The sequence below is a fragment of the Callorhinus ursinus genome, unplaced genomic scaffold (assembly GCF_003265705.2).
Source record: "Callorhinus ursinus isolate GAN/ISIS: 27379988/994484 unplaced genomic scaffold, GSC_fseal_2.0 scaffold47, whole genome shotgun sequence".
Classification (NCBI taxonomy): Eukaryota; Metazoa; Chordata; class Mammalia; order Carnivora; family Otariidae; genus Callorhinus; species Callorhinus ursinus.
The window spans coordinates 7,086,367-7,102,583 of record NW_027397109.1 but is presented as its reverse complement, the minus strand read 5'-3'; the positions used below and the strand labels follow the sequence as shown (position 1 = coordinate 7,102,583).

At 37.2% G+C, this 16,217-nt stretch overlaps 1 protein-coding gene across 10 annotated transcripts in view; it reads left to right on the top strand.

Moving 5' to 3' along the window:
- TARS3 (threonyl-tRNA synthetase 3) overlaps positions 1-16,217 on the top strand; it is a 76,327-nt gene that overhangs the window by 28,431 nt on the left and 31,679 nt on the right. For 9 of the 10 annotated variants that reach the window (XR_012375264.1, XR_003212338.2, XR_012375265.1 and 6 more), the window contains exons 11-12: positions 3,166-3,332; positions 5,137-5,299. The exons of the other annotated variant lie outside the window; for it this stretch is intronic. Coding sequence is in view for 4 of the 9 variants with exons in the window: in XM_025893096.2 (XP_025748881.1) it covers positions 3,166-3,332; positions 5,137-5,299 (330 nt within the window). In the remaining 5 variants the exon portion in view is untranslated. The remainder of the gene's footprint in view (positions 1-3,165; positions 3,333-5,136; positions 5,300-16,217) is intronic. 10 annotated transcript variants of the gene reach the window in all.

The following is a 16,217-nucleotide window of genomic DNA, read 5'->3' as shown; positions in this document are numbered from 1 at the left end:
GCTTCTCTTGGGCATATACCTAGGAATGGAATTGCTAGGTCGTAGGGTGGTAATGACTAACTTAAGAAAATACTGCATAGTTTTTATGTGGTTGATCCATATAATGTTCCTTCCAGAAATGTATGAACATTCCAGTTACTCTGCATCCTCTTCAACACTTGGTATTATCAGTTTGCCATTCGGGCAGGTACCATGGTATTATTCTGCATTTCCCTGATGAATAATGATGTGACAACCTTTCCATATGTTTGTTGGTCATTTGGATATCCTCTTTTGTGAAGTTCCTGTTTAAGTATTTTTCCCATTTTAAAAAACTGAGTTGTCTTTTTATGATTGCTTTTTAGGGGCTCTTTCTTTATTCTGGTATGAGTCATTTGCTAAATGTATATATTGTGAGTGCATTTTTTCAAGCTGCAGCTTATTGATTCACTTTCTTAATGATGCCTTTTAACCAATAGTTCTCATGTTTAACAAAGTCGGGTTTATTATTTTTTTCTTTTCTGTTTAGGGTTTTTCATGCCCTCTTTAGGAAATCTTTGCCAATTTCAAAGTCATGAAAATATTCTTCTTTGTCCTATTCTAGAAGCTTGATTGTATTTGTTTTTAGATTCAATGCCATGATCTATCTTGAATTCACTTTTAGGTTTTGTGGAAGAGAGGGGTCATGGTTGATTTTTATCCACAGGTTATCCAGTAGCTTCAGTACCATTTATTACTGCAGTAGAATCTTTGTCCCAAACCATTATATATTTCTGGATATTTATTCTGTTCTTTTGGTCCCTTTGTTGTCTGTCCTTGCATTAACACCACACTGCTTTGATTACTGTAACTTACTATAACTATGTATTGTCTTAATATCGGTAGTTTAAGTTTTAAAATTTTATTCTTATTCAGGACTATTTTGGCTATTTTAGATTCTTTGTATTTCCATATAAATTTTATATCATGGTTTTCATTTCCTAAAAAATAACTGCTGGGATTTTGATTGGAATTGCATTCATTCTATAGATTAATTTGCAGATAATTGACACCTTAACCACATTGAGTTTCTAATCTATGAACATTGGAAATTTTGTCGGTTCATTTAGTTCTTTCTTTTCCCTTGGCAGTATTTTGTAACTTCTGTTTTAGAGGTCTTGCACATCTTTCATCAGGTTTGTCCCAAGACATTTAATTTTTTTGAGTGGAAATGGTGGAGAAACACAGACAAAGGTGCCCAACATGCCTCGGTGGCTCAGTTGGTTGGGCCTCTGCCTTTGGCTCAGGTCATGATCCTCGGGTCCTGGGATCAAGCCCCTTGTCAGGCTCCCTGCTCAGCGGGGAATCTCCTTCTCCCTCTTTCCCTCCCCCTGCTCGTATGAGTGCATGCTCTCTCTCTCTCTCTCTCAGATAAATAGATAAAATCTTAAAAAAAAAAAAAGTTACCCAACATCATTAGTCATCAAAGAAATGAAAATTAGAGGCACCTGGGTGGCTCAGTCAGCTAAGCATCCAACTCTTGATTTTGGCTCAGGTCATGATCTCAGGGTTGTGAGATCAAGCCCCACATTGGGTTCTGCACTGGGTGTGGAGCCTGCTTAAGATTCTCCCTCTACCCCCACCGCTGCTTTCTCTCTCTCTCTCTCAAAAAAAAGAAAAATTTGAAAATTAAAGCTGCAGTAAGCTACATGTCCACTAGAATATCCCCCCCATAGTAAAACAACAACAACAACAAACCTGAAAATACCAGAGATTGGGAAGAATGTGAAAATTCTAACTCCCATTGGTGGGAATGCAAAATGGTACTGCTACTTTGTAAAACAGTTTGGGCAGTTTCTTACACAGTTCCACTCCTAGTTTTTTACCCAAGAAAAATAAAAACATGCCCATACAGAGACTTGTATTGGAATGTCCACAGAAACTTTATTTATATTAGCAAAACTGCACAAAGTAAGCTATAAACATAATAACATTTCCCGTCATAGAGCATACTTTAAAATCATTCCCAAACACATGAAATGCTAACATGATTAGCAGTATTATCCAGAGTGGATTAAAAGTCCATTGATTATTATCTCCTGAGCCAACCTTTAAAATAGTCTCTAGTCAAAACAAACAAGCAAACACAAAAAATTCTTCAATTTTTAGGTCCTTGGTTAATCTGAATATATAGAGGCATCTGACATAGCCACAGAATAGTTACTGCCATTTGTAATGATCTATAATTTTGTTAAAACTTTCTAATTTAGTAAAAATGAGGGATAGGTAAAGCAGCTTACTGAATGGCTGAGACCCAGCTATCCACAACTGGACTGAAAAGATGCTCTGCCGAAGAGTAACAATGGCATCCCTTTAAGTGATATGAAACGAGTGTTGTTCATAATTTTAAAACATTATGTTTTATACTTTTTTTAATTGTAAGAAAAAGTTTTTTTACTTCATTAAAATATGCTGGTCTAGATCTGTGCCAGATACCCTTAAATGATTAACAAATAGTAAGAACCTAAGAAACCAGCAACAGAGATCATCTGATCAATATCTTGAAGGAAGAAAAGTTTAAATAAAATAAGAACTTTGGTTGAAAGACTGTTTTCCTGTCCCGAGTGATTGAGTTAGGGAAGCTGTTGATAGGTAGGGAGGAAGAGAAGCCAGCTTATGGCTTTATAGATACCCGCCACTTAATGTGTTACATATTAAAATTCTCAGCTTCATTTCTGTTTAAAACTAAACAAATCAAAACTAAATTTGCGTGCAACATAACATTCATGTTTATTGAGTTATAAAGTGATTCTGCCTCTTAAGTAATAGAAAAATACCTGCTGTTTATCTAGAATGTAGAAGGATTTTGGAATTTGTAGTTATAGAAAGTTTATATATACATAATATTATATGTGATATATATTATACATATAATTTCAGTTACTAATTTTCAAAAGAATTAACAGATTATGTACTATATACTATTATATAGTATAAAATAAAGATACTTAATGTGAAAATGAGACTGAGAGTACATTAATCTTTCTTTCATGATCCAGAACACCCCACCTAAAACTGAGGGCACATTAACCACAAACTAATATGAGATGTAATCCCAAATTAAGAAATATTCACTCCTAGTGTTACTTTGCATGGAATTGTGATCTGTCTTGCCACATTTTAACATTAAATATGTTTATCTTAAAGGAGGAATATCACCAACATAACTTCACAGAAGTGCTCTCTCCCAACATGTACAACAGCAGACTCTGGGAAACCTCAGGTCATTGGCAGCATTATAGTGAGAACATGTTTACCTTTGATATTGAAAAGGACACGTTCGCCCTTAAGCCCATGAACTGTCCAGGGCACTGGTGAGTATTAAAAGTGAAGCAGATCTTTGCATAAGAGCACATAGCACACTTCATCACAGTCAGCTTTGAATATTACTAGTTTGCTTTTTTGGAGTTAAGGGATTCCTTTAATCTGAGGAGTGGTGGCTACCAGTTATCTTTACCAAGTTATTTCATTCTGGAGAGTACATTTACTCTTTAAGATATGTTTGATCTTGCGCAGGTGTAGAATGTTAACTGGAAACCATTTAGTTTTTGTGCCTCTTTGAGATAGAATTATATATCAATTTTATAAATTATTATATTTGTTTCTGTAATAGTAATATACATCAAATACACATATTTGCAGAACATTTAGTTATTATATACTGTTTGGGTTGATTAAAACAAGACCAGTGAAGTCATAATCAGTGGGTTACTGGATTTCATTGATTCTAAGATAACTTCCCACCCACTCCCATTTCAACATCCCTGAAATCAGAATGCATCATATTATCAGGGGCCTCTTAGCATTATGTCATAACTTAATGGTTATTTCCTTTCTAGTGGTACATAATATAGTGATACATCTTACAGTGTTGTCTTAGATTCTTTGAATGAATGTAATTATCATAAAGCTGGCATGCAAATTCAACCTTGTAAGACAAGCATATTTCACAATAGGATGTGAACAGACATGAGTATCCACCAAAAAATTTCCCAAGTATTGTGGTTTTGTATCATCAGCATACATAGTTTCAAGTACATTGGCCTTAGAAGGTAACTATAAAACCTCAAAACAAACTGAAGAAATCTTTTTGCCCTTTAAAGACTAAAAGAAATTCAACTTTACAATGACAGCATGTAAAAAATATATACTTAATTTTGTGAAAACTGGTGTGTAAACATCTGTTTGCTCTCTTTTTAAACAGAAGGTGGAACTAACCTAGAGTCTTGCATTCTGTGAAATACTGTTAACTTTTTAACTCAGTTTCCTATTAGGTACCATTTGAAGCTATAGCCTATGATTTCAACTATAGTTATAAGTAAGCCTGAATGAAGGTAGGGAATGGAATTTTGATCTTCATACCTTGGAATAAGGAAGTAGGATCACAGTGGCTTAGTGGTGTTGGGGTGAGAGCCAGGAGTGGTTTTTTGTTTTTTTTTTTTTTCCCCAGAAGAGAGGTCTTTTACTCAACAGGGAACACTTGTTGAGTGCTTATGGCGTTGGTGCTAGGAATGCAGAGGTGATTAAGACACCGTCCATTTCCTTAGGGAGCTCATGAGCAGAGTGGGACAGAAGCAGATATGTAGACAATCAGTTATGAAAAAGTAAGTTCAGTGTCAAATTAGTGGCATGTTCCAGGTGATCTTAGAGCCTGAGGAGAGACTGCCTAGCCCCATCTAGGGAAGTGTCCAGGGGGCCTTCACTGAAGAAGTAGCCTTTGAAATGAATTGTACACAGTAAGTAGAAATTCACTGGGTGAAAAAGAATAAGGAACAGAATTTCTGGAAGAGATAACAGACAGGGTTCTTTCTCAGAGTGCTGCAGTGATATAAATTCAAGGTTCAAAAATTCCTAGAAGATTTTTTTTTTTTTTTTTGAGGGAGAGTGAGCATGGGGAGGGGCAGAGGGAGAGGGAGAGAGAATCTTAAGCCCCGATGTTGGGGCTCAGTCTCACGACCCTGAGATCATGACCTGAGCTGAAATCAAGAGTTGGATGCTTAACCAACTGAGCCACCCAGGTGTCCTTGAGGAATTTTAACTGTAACTTATTAATATTTAGATAATTACTTAATCTTTTCTCTGCTAAGTAAAAGCCGTGTGTTGTTGCATCTTTTCTAGTCTAATGTTTGCTCATCGTCCACGATCATGGAGGGAAATGCCTATCAGATTCGCTGATTTTGGAGTTCTTCATAGGAATGAATTATCAGGAACTTTAAGTGGTTTGACTCGAGTTAGGCGCTTCCAGCAGGATGATGCCCATATCTTCTGCACAGTAGAGCAGGTAAACGGTAATACTGGGTGAAACGTGGTTGACATAAATTCAGTGTGTTGCCTTAGACACATCTCTTAGTTTCAGAGTCGCTATAAAATAAGATGTCTGTTCTCATCTCTGAGGTCTCCTTCAGCTCTAACATTTTTGATCCTCTAATTTGGGTAATAGATCAGTAATTTCTTGTCATGAAATTTATTATCTTTTTCCATCAAGTTTCTTCCAGTTTTATTAACTTAAATACATTAAGTGGAATATTTTAAGGGACTTGGTAGAATTTTGGTTTTTCTGTTTGTTTGTTTTTCAATATTGCCTAGAAGTGAGAGCTTACTTTTTCAGGTTTTCATGTCAGTTCAAATAAAAATTGCCATGAAATAGTACGCCATCAAATGATTTGACCTAACTGACACTCAAAGAACACTTCAACCAATAACAGCAGAGAATGCATTCTTTGAAAGTGCACACAGAACATTTACCAAAATAGATCATATTCTGGGACTAAAGGAATTCTCAATAAATTTAAAGGGTTCAACTCATACAAAATACGTTCTCTGGCTACAGTGGAATTAAAAGTCGAAATCAGTAACGGAAAGCTATCTGGAAAATCCCCAAATATTTGGAAAGTAAATAACATGCTTCTAAATAATCCATGGATCAAAGAAGAAATCAAAGGGGAAATTAGAAAATATTATATATCAAATGAAATGAAAGGAAATACATCAAAATTTATGGGACACCATTAAAATGATACTTTGAGGGACATTTATAGCACTAAATGCCTATATCAGAAAAGAAAAATGGTTTCAAATCAGTAACCTCAGCTTTCACTTAGTAGACTAGAAAAAAATACTAAATTACATCAGAAGTAAGCAGAAGAAAGAAAACAACAGCAGAAATCAATGAAATAGAAAAGAAAAACAATACAAACTTTCGGTAAAAAGCAAAGTCTGGTTCTCTGAGAAGATCAATAAAGTATAAACTTTCAGTCAGACTGATCAGAAAAAAAGAGAAGATACAAATTAAAAATACTAGAAATGAGAGACATGACATTACTTCAGATTCTATAAATAGTAAAAGAATAATAAGGCAATATTATGAACGATTTTATGCCAGTAAATTTGTCAACTTAGATAAAACGGACAAATTCTTTGAAAGACAAACTACCAAACTTTGCTCAAGAAGAAATAGATAATCTGAGTACCCTTTGTCTATTAAAGAAATTGAATTGGTAGTGAACAGGCTTTGCACAGAGAAAACTCCAAGCCATGATGGAATCCTTGTTGAATTCTACCAAGCACTGAAAGAAAAAATAATACCAATTCTTCATATCCTTGCCAGGCATTAACAAGGACCTCCCACACACTTCATAGTGCCACTGGAGACAATGTGGGCTTAGACTTCCACCATCATCTGGCAGTAACAAGGTGCCTGTTCTAGTCCCTGTTTTGAGTGCTGTCAGAGGAGGTCTAGTGGAGAGACAGGACTTTTACTACCACCCCACAGTAATGAGGTCATGCATTCAATGTGGTCAGTAATGGCCACATGAGGAGCAGTAACAAGATACTCCTACCTCTCCCTGGCAACGTGTTATCAGAGGAAACCTAGTGGGGAGCCATAAATCCCACTGTCACTATCAGTAATGAGGGGTTCCTACTTTTTTCATGTGTCCTCAGTAGAAAACCTAGACCATCTATTCCTACTTTGCAGTAACCAGGAAGTACTTCACCCTCCCTGTTGGAGCAGAGTCTGTGGGAGCCAGCTAAAACAGAGGTTTAAATAAAATTAAAGGTCTTAAACTATCCAAATTTTAAATTTTATAAATCAAGAGTTGTTCATGCCAAGAATTAGGAAAATCTCAACTTAATGAGAAAGGACAGTCTACACTAATGTGGAGATGACAAGGATATTGCATTACCTGACTAAGATTTTAAAGAAGCCATCATAAGAATGTCTTACCAAGCAATTACAAATACACTTGAAAACAAATGAAAAAATAGCCTCAAGAAAGAAATAGAAAATCTCAGGAAATAAATAAAAGGGGGGTGCCTGGGTGGCTCTGTTGGTTAAGTGGCCAACTCTTGGTTCTGGCTCAGGTCATGATCTTGGGATCCTGGTATCCAGCCTCCACCTCACATGCTGGGTGTGGAGCCTGCTTGAGGATTTCCTCCCTCTACCCCTTCCCCTGCTCTCTTTCTCTCTCTCAAATAAGTTTTTTTTTTTTTAAAGAAATAAAAGTTATAAAGAAGAACCAAATGGAAGTCTTAGAACTGAAAAATATAACAACTGAAATAAAATAGTGGATGGATTCATGAGTAGAATGGAGGGGACAAAGAACAGAATCAGTGAACTTCAAGGCAACAATAGAAATGACCCAGTTTGAACAACAAAGAGAAGAGACTGAAAGAATAATGAACACAACTTCAGAGACCAATGGGACTAAAACAAAATGTCTAATATTTATGTCACCAGAGTTCTGGAAGAAGAGGGGAATAAGGGTGGAGGTGAAAAGTACTCAAAGACATATGGCTGAAAACTTGCCAAATTTGGCAAAAGACCTAAGTCTACAGATTCCAGAAGCTGAGAAAACTCTAAAAAGGATAAGGCCAAAGAAATCCACACCAAGATAAAACATAACCAAACTTCTGAAAACTAATGACAAAATTTTTGAAAGCAGTGAGAAAGAAATCAACATTATCTTTAAGAAAAGGTGTTTTGTTTTGTTTTGTTTGCACAAGAGATTTCTCATCAAAAACCGTGGATGTCAGAAGGAAGTGAACAACACTTTCCAAATGCTGCAAGAACTGTCAATTCAGAATTCTATATACAGAAAAAATATTCTTCAGGGATGAAGGGTAAATCAAGACATTAAGCCTACCTTAAAACAATGGCTATTGGAAGTTCTCTAAACAGAAAGGAAATGATAAAAGAAAGAGTCTTGGAACATGAAGAAGGAAGAAGGAAAAATTGTAAAAGTAAAACAATTTCCTTTTCCTTTTGAGTTTTCTGAATTATGCTTGATGGTTGAAGCAAAAATTATAACACTGTCTGATATGGTTCTGAGCATATGTAAGAGGAAATGTGTAAGAAAATTATACTATAAATTGAGTAAAGGAGGTAAGGTTTCTCTACTTGAACTGGCAAAATGATGACATCAGTAGGCTATTATGTAATACCTAGGGAAACCACTAGAAAAAAGATACACAGCTATATGCTTAAAAATAGATAAAATGGAATTCTAAAAAATATTAAGCCAAGGGAAGGCAGGAAAAAGAAAACAGAAATGAATAATAAGACAATACAAGAAGGAAACAATAAAAACAACAAAAAAGACAAACTGAAATCCTAACATATGTTAAATGTAGATGGTTAAAATAATCAATTAAAATGGAAATATACCAAAATGTATGGGGCACAGCAAAAGCAGTGCTAAAAAGTAAACAGCACTAAACGCATATATTATAAAAGAAGAAAAGTCTCAAGTCAATATCTAGGCTCCCACCTCAAGACCTAGAAAAAAAGAAGGGTAAAATAAACCCAAAATAACAAGGAAGGAAGCAATAAAGACCAGAGCAGAAATCAATAAAATTGAAGACAGAAAAATAATGGAAAAAATTAATGAGACAAAAAACTGGTTCTTTGAAAAGATTAAGAAATTGGCAACTTCCTTCAAGACTAACAAAGAAAAAAGTTGGGAAGACACAAATTACCAGTATCAGGAATCAATAGGGGATATCCCTAAAGACCTTGAAGACACCAAAAGCATAAAAAATGAATATAATGAACAACAGTACATAAATTAGTTTGATAACTTAGTTGAAATGTACTAACTCCCTGAAAAGCACAAACTACCACAATCACCTGATAGGAAATAGATCATTTGAAAAGCCCTATCACTATTAAGGAAATGAATATGTAATTTAAAAACTCCCCAAAAAGAAAACTCCAGGCTCAGATTTTTTTCACTGAAGAATTCTATTGAACATTTAAAGAATTAGTACCAATTCTATACACTCTGTTCTGAAATAGAAGAGAACACTTCTTAGTTCATTTTATGAGGTTAGTATTAACTGATACTAAAACCAGACAGAACTACAGACCAGTATCCCACATGGATTCAGATGCAAAAGTCCTTAACATGATATTAGCAAATAGAATTCAACAATATGTTAAAATAATTACACATCATTAGCAATTGAGGTTTAGCCTTCAGGGATAAGAGGCTTATTCAGTGTCAGAAAATCTGTCAGTGTAATCCACCATATGACAGGCCCATTCGTGGGAATGTAAAATGGTACAGTCACTTTCAAAAACATTTGGGCAGATTCTTAAAAACTTAAACACACACCTACCATATGACCCAGTCATCTTACTCCTTTTTTTCCCCCAAGAGAAAAAGAAAGCACACGTCCATACAAAGACTTGAACACAAACGTTCATTGCAGTTTTATTTGAAATAGCCAAAATATAGAAACAACCCTAAAGCCCAATAACAGATAGATGTAAAAAGTAACTGATACATCCATTCAATGGAAAACAGTTCAACAATAGGAAGGAATGGTCTATTGACACATATAACACGAGTTTATCTCAAAATAATTATGCTGAGTGAAAAAAGCCAGCCAAAAATAGAGCATGTGCTGCATGATTCCAGATAAAAATTCTGAAAAAGTCAAACTGATCCATAGTGACAGAATGCAGATTCTTGCCTTTCCCCCTGCCCCTTCCTAAAGGGCTCTAGTTTTGTTAGCCCTTTTCTGTTTGCATTTAAAGGTGCCATCCTTTCCCCCCACCTTCCTTTCCCCCGCCGTGAGGGGATCTCGCTGCACTCTCTGGAACCTCACTTATGTTCTAGGCTCAGCTGCCAGTCTCACCTGCATCTCAGCTCTCCTTCCTGAGCTCCAGATCTCAACCTCACAGGGCCTGGTAGACCTGTCTGTTTCTGCCTCCCACACTACTGTCTCTGCCTTCCTTGTTCACTTTTTCAGGGGATGCACCATCCTCTCCAGTGCCCAGGCCAGGAGTCCAGGTGCCTGTTACTCTTCACTGCTCATGTCCAGTTAATCACAAGCCTTACTGAAAGCTCTTCCTAAATGTATTATCCGTTCCTGAATAATTTTGTTCATTCCTGGATTTCCAGCATCCAGCACAAATTCCCTGCATTCCAGCTACTTCTCTCTGGTTCAAACCACCATCACCTCACTCCTAAATGACTCTACCAGCTTCCCAATGGGCCCGCCTTCTAGTCTTACCAATCCATTTCCCATACTTGAAAGGAACAGATTGGACTGTGTTAGTCTCTTGCTGAAGAACCCTTCATTGGTTTCCCATTGCTCTCAGGCTAAAAAGTACAGACATTATACTAGCTTTGAAGACCCTTCATTTTCCCTGTCCCCTGCCTGCCACTAGCCTGATCACCTACCACCCTTCCGTGCCCTCTTCCCTGTCATACGCAGCTCGGCCCCATGGCAGCTTCCTGTGGCCCCCCTGCCCTAGCCTGTTCCTCTGTCCTCTGGGTCCATACACTCAGTATTTCCTCTGCTCCAGAAGCTGTGCCCTAGCTTTCCACGGAGATACACACACACACACACACACACACACACACACACACACACACACACACACACACACACACAAAACATCTTTATCCATTCGTTTGTCGATGGACATCTTGGCTCTTTCCATAGTTTGGCTGTTGTAGACATTGCTGCTATAAACATCAGGGTGCACATACCCCTTTGGATCCCTACATTTGTATCTTTGGGGTAAATACCCAGTAGTGCAATTGCTGGATCGTAGGGTAGCTCTATTTTCAAGTTTTTGAGGAACCTCCATACTGTTTTCTGGAGTGGCTGCACCAGCTTGCATGCCCACCAACAGTGTAGGTGGGTTCTCCTTTCTCCGCATCCCCACCAACATCTGTCATTTGCTGACTTCTTAATTTTAGCCATTCTGACTGGTGTGAGGTGGTATCTCATTGAGGTTTTGATTTGGATTTCCCTGATGCCGAACGATGTTGAGCACTTTTTCATGTGTCTGTTGGCTGTTTCGATTTCTTTGGAAAAATGTCTGTTCATGTCTTCTGCCCATTTCTTTATTGATCATTTGTTCTTTGGGTGTTGAGTTTCATAAGTTGTTTATAGATTTTGGATACTAGCCCTTTATCTGATATGTCATTTGCAAATATCTTCTCCCATTCTGTCGGTTGTCTTTTGGTTTTGTGGACTGTTTCTTTTGCTGTGCAAAAGCTTTTTATATCGATGAAATCCCAGTAGTTCATTTTTGCCCTTGCTTCCCTTGCCTTTGGCGATGTTTCTAGGAAGAAGTTGCTGTGGCTGAGATCGAAGAGGTTGCTACCTGTGTTCTCCTTTAGGATTTGGATGGACTCCTGTCTCACATTTAGGTCTTTCAACCATTTTGAGTCTACTCTTGTGTGTGGTGTAAGGAAATGGTCCAGTTTCATTCTTGTGCCTGTGGCTGTCCAATTTTCCCAACACCATTTGTTGAAGAGACTCTCTTTTTTCCATTGGACTTTCTTTCCTGCTTTGTCGAAGATTAGTTGACCATAGAGTTGAGGGTCCATTTCTGGGCTCTCTGTTCTGTTCCATTGATCTATGTGTCTGTTTTTGTGCCAGTACCATACTGTCTTGATGATGACAGCTTTGTAATAGAGCTTGAAGTCTGGAATTGTGATGCCACCAGCTCTGCTTTTCTTTGTCAACATTCCTCTGGCTATTTGGGGTCTTTTCTGGTTCCATACAAATTTTAAGATTATTTGTTCCATTTCTTTGAAAAAAGTGGATGGTATTTTGATGGGGATTGCACTGAATGTGTAGATTGCTCTAGGTAGCATTGACATCTTCACAATATTTGTTCTTCCAATCCGTGAGCATGGAACGTTTTTCCATTTCTTTGTGTCTTCCTCAGTTTCTTTCATGAATATTCTATAGTTTTCTGAGTACAGATTCTTTGCCTCTTTGGTTAGATTTATTCCTAGGTATCTTACGGTTTTGGGTGCAATTGTAAATGGGATCGACTCCTTAATTTCTTTTTCTTCTGTCTTGTTGGTGTATAGGAATGCCACTGATTTCTGTGCATTGATTTTATATCCTGCTACTTTACTGAATTCCTGTATGAGTTCTAGCAGTTTTGGGGTGGAGTTTTTTGGATTTTCCACATAAAGTATCATATCATCTGCAAAGAGTGAGAGTTTGACTTCTTCTTTGCTGATTCAGATGCCTTTGATTTCTTTTTGTTGTCTGATTGCTGTGGCTAGGACTTCTAATACTATGTTGAATAGCAGTGGTGATAGTGGACATCCCTGCCGTGTTCCTGACCTTAGGGGGAAAGCTCTCAGTTTTTCCCCATTGAGAATGATATTCGCTGTGGGTTTTTCATAGATGGCTTTTATGATATTGAGGTATGTATCTTCTATCCCTATACTCTGAAGAGTTTTCATAAAGAAAGGATGCTGTACTTTGTCAAATGCTTTTTCTGCATCTATTGAGAGGATCATATGGTTCTTGTTCTTTCTTTTATTAATGTATTGTATCACGTTGATTGATTGATTTGTGGATGTTGAACCAACCTTGCAGTCCAGGGATAATTCCCACTTGGTCGTGGTGAATAATCCTTTTAATGTACTGTTGGATCCTATTGGCTAGTATTTTGGTAAGAATTTTTGCGTCCATGTTCATCAAGGATATTGGTCTGTAATTCTCCTTTTTGATAGGTTCTTTGTCTGGTTTTGGGATCAAGGTAATGGTGGCCTCCTAAAACGAGTTTGGAAGTTTTCCTTCCATTTCTATTTTTTGGAACAGTTTCAGGAGAATAGGTATTAATTCTTCATGAAATGTTTGGTAGAATTTCCCTGGGAGGCCATCTGGCCCTGGGCTTTTGTTTGTTGGGAGATTTTTTATTACTGCTTCAATTCTTTAGTGGTTATAGGTCTGTTCAGGTTTTCTGTTTCTTCCTGGTTCAGTTTTGGTAGTTGATACATCTCCAGGAATGCATCCCTTTCTTCCAGATTATCTAATTTGCTGGCATAGAGTTGCTCATAATATGTTCATAGAATTGTTTGTATTTCTCTGGTGTTGGTTGTGATCTCTCCTCTTTCGTTCATGATTTTGTTGATTTGGGTCATTTCTCTTTTCTTTTTGATAAGTATGGCCAGGGGTTTATCAATCTTGTTAATTCTTTAAAATTAACAAGATTGTTTCATTGATCTGTTCTACTCTTCTTTCGGTTTCTATTTCATTGATTTCTGCTCTGATCTTTATTATTTCTCTTCTGCTGGGTTTAGGCTTTATTTGCTGTTCTTTCTCCAGCTCCTTTAGGTGTAGGGTCAGGTTGTGTATTTGAGACCTTTCTTGTTTCTTGAGAAAGCCTTGTAGTGCTATATAGTTTCCTCTTAGGACTGCCTTGGCTGCATCCCAAAGATTTTGAACAGTTGTTCCCATTTTCATTTGTTTTCCATGAATTTTTTAATTCTTCTTTAATTTCCTGGTTGACCCATTCATTCCTTAGTAGGATGCTCTTTAGCCTCCATGTATTTGAGTTCTTTCCAATTTTCCTCTTGTGATTGAGTTCTAGTTTCAAAGCATTGTGGTCTGAAAATATGCAGGGAATGATCTCAGTCTTTTGGTGCCGGTTGAAACCTGATTTGTGACCTAGGATGTGATCTGTTCTGGAGAATGTTCCATGGGCGCTAGAGAAGAATGTGTATTCTGTTGCTTTGGGATGGAATGTTCTGAATATATCTGTGAAGTTCATTTGGTCCAGTATGTCATTTAAAGTCTTTATTTCCTTGTTGATCTTTTGCTTAGATGATCTGTCCATTTCAGTCAGGGGGGTGTTAAAGTCCCCCACTATTATTGTATTGTTGTCGATGTGTTTCTTTGCTTTTGTTATTAATTGGCTTATATAAGTGGCTGCTCCCATGTTAGGGGCATAGATATTTACAATTGTTAGATCTTCTTGTTGGATAGACCCTTTAAGTAGGATATAATGTCCCTCATCTCTTATTATAGTCTTTGGTTTAAAATCTAATTTGTCTGATACAAGGATTGCCACCCCAGCTTTCTTTTGGTGTCCATGAGCATGGTAAATGGTTTTCCACCCCCACACTTTCAACCTGGGGGTGTCTTTGGGTCTAAAATGAGTCTCTTACAGACAGCATATCGATGGGTCTTTTTTTTTATCCAGTCTGATAGCCTGTGTCTTTTGATTGGGGCATTTAGCCCATTTACATTCAGGGTAACTATTGAAAGATATGAATTTAGTGCTATTTTGTTGCCTGTGAGGTGACTGTTACTGTATATTGTTTGTGTTCCTTTCTGGTCTGTGTTACTTTTAGGCTCTCTCTTTGCTTAGAGGACCCCTTTCAATATTTTTTGTAGGACTGGTTTCGTGTTTGCAAATTCCTTTAGTTTTTGTTTGTCCTGGAAGCTTTTTATCTCTCCTTCAATTTTCAATGACAGCCTAGCTGGATATAGTATTCTTGGCTGCATATTTTTCTCATTTAGTGCTCTGAAGATATCTTGCCAGTCCTTTCTCACCTGCCAGGTCTCTGTGGATAGGTCTGTTGCCAATCTAATGTTTCTACCATTGTAGGTTACAGATCTCTTCTCTCGAGCTGCTTTCAGGATTTTCTCTTTGAGACTTTAAGTTTTACTATTAGATGTCGAGGTGTTGACCTATTTTTATTGTTTTTGAGGGGGGTTTTCTGTGCCTCCTGGATTTTGATGCCTGTTTCCTTCCCCAAATTAGGGAAGTTCTCTGCTATAATGCTCCAATATACCTTCTGCCCCTCTCTCTCTTTCTTCTTCTTCCGGGATCCCAATTATTCTAATATTGTTTTGTTTTATGATATCACTTACCTCTCGAATTCTGCCCTCGTGATCCAGTAGTTTATCTATCTCTCTTTTTCTCAGCTTCTTTATTTTCCATCATTTGGCCTTCTATATCGCTAATTCTCTCTTCTACCTCATTTATCCTAGCAATTAGAGGCTCCATTTTTGATTCACCTCATTAATAGCCTTTTTGATTTTGACTTGGTTAGATTTTAGTTCTTTTATTTCTCCAGAAAGGGTTTCTCTAATATCTTCCATGCTTTTTTCAAGCCCAGCTTGTATCTTTATTTTTTTTTAAAGATTTTATTTATTTGAGAGAAAGAGAGAATGAGAGATAGAGAGCACAAGAGGGAAGAGGGTCAGAGGGAGAAGCAGACTCCCTGCTGAGTAAGGAGCCCGATGTGGGACTCGATCCCGGGACTCCAGGACCATGACCTGAGCCGAAGGCAGTCGCTTAACCAACTGAGCCACCCAGGCGCCCCAGGCTTGTATCTTTAAAATCATCATTCTGAACTCTAGTTCCGACATCTTACTAATGTCTGTATTGATTAGGTCCCTGGCAGATGGTACTGCCTCTTGTTCTTTTTTTTTTTTTGAGGTGATTTTTTCCGTCTTGTCATTTTGTCCAGAGGAGAATAGATGAATGAGAGAACAAAATGCTAACAGGGTAACAATGACCCCAGAAAAATATACACTAAACAAATCAGAAGAGACCTGAAACTGGGGGAAAAGAAAGGGAAAGGAAGAAAAAACAAAAAGATAAAAAACAAACAAACATAAAAACAGAATATGATCAAATATGATCAGGCTGGTGCATAGATCAGTGCCACACACTAGATTTCGGGTGTATTTTGGTCTGTTAGAAGAAAGTGCCTCCCAAAATTTTAAAGAAAGAAAAACATATATATGTACAACAATAAGGGTAAATACGATGAAGGGATGGAATATGACTGTAAAGATGAAAATTATAAAAGATTTTGTAAAAGGAATTGATAAGAAGTTGGTTGAAAAAAGAAGGAAGAGGCTTAAAAAAAAAAAGGAGAGAATGTGATCAGGGAAGAGACTAGAACAAAGCCATACAC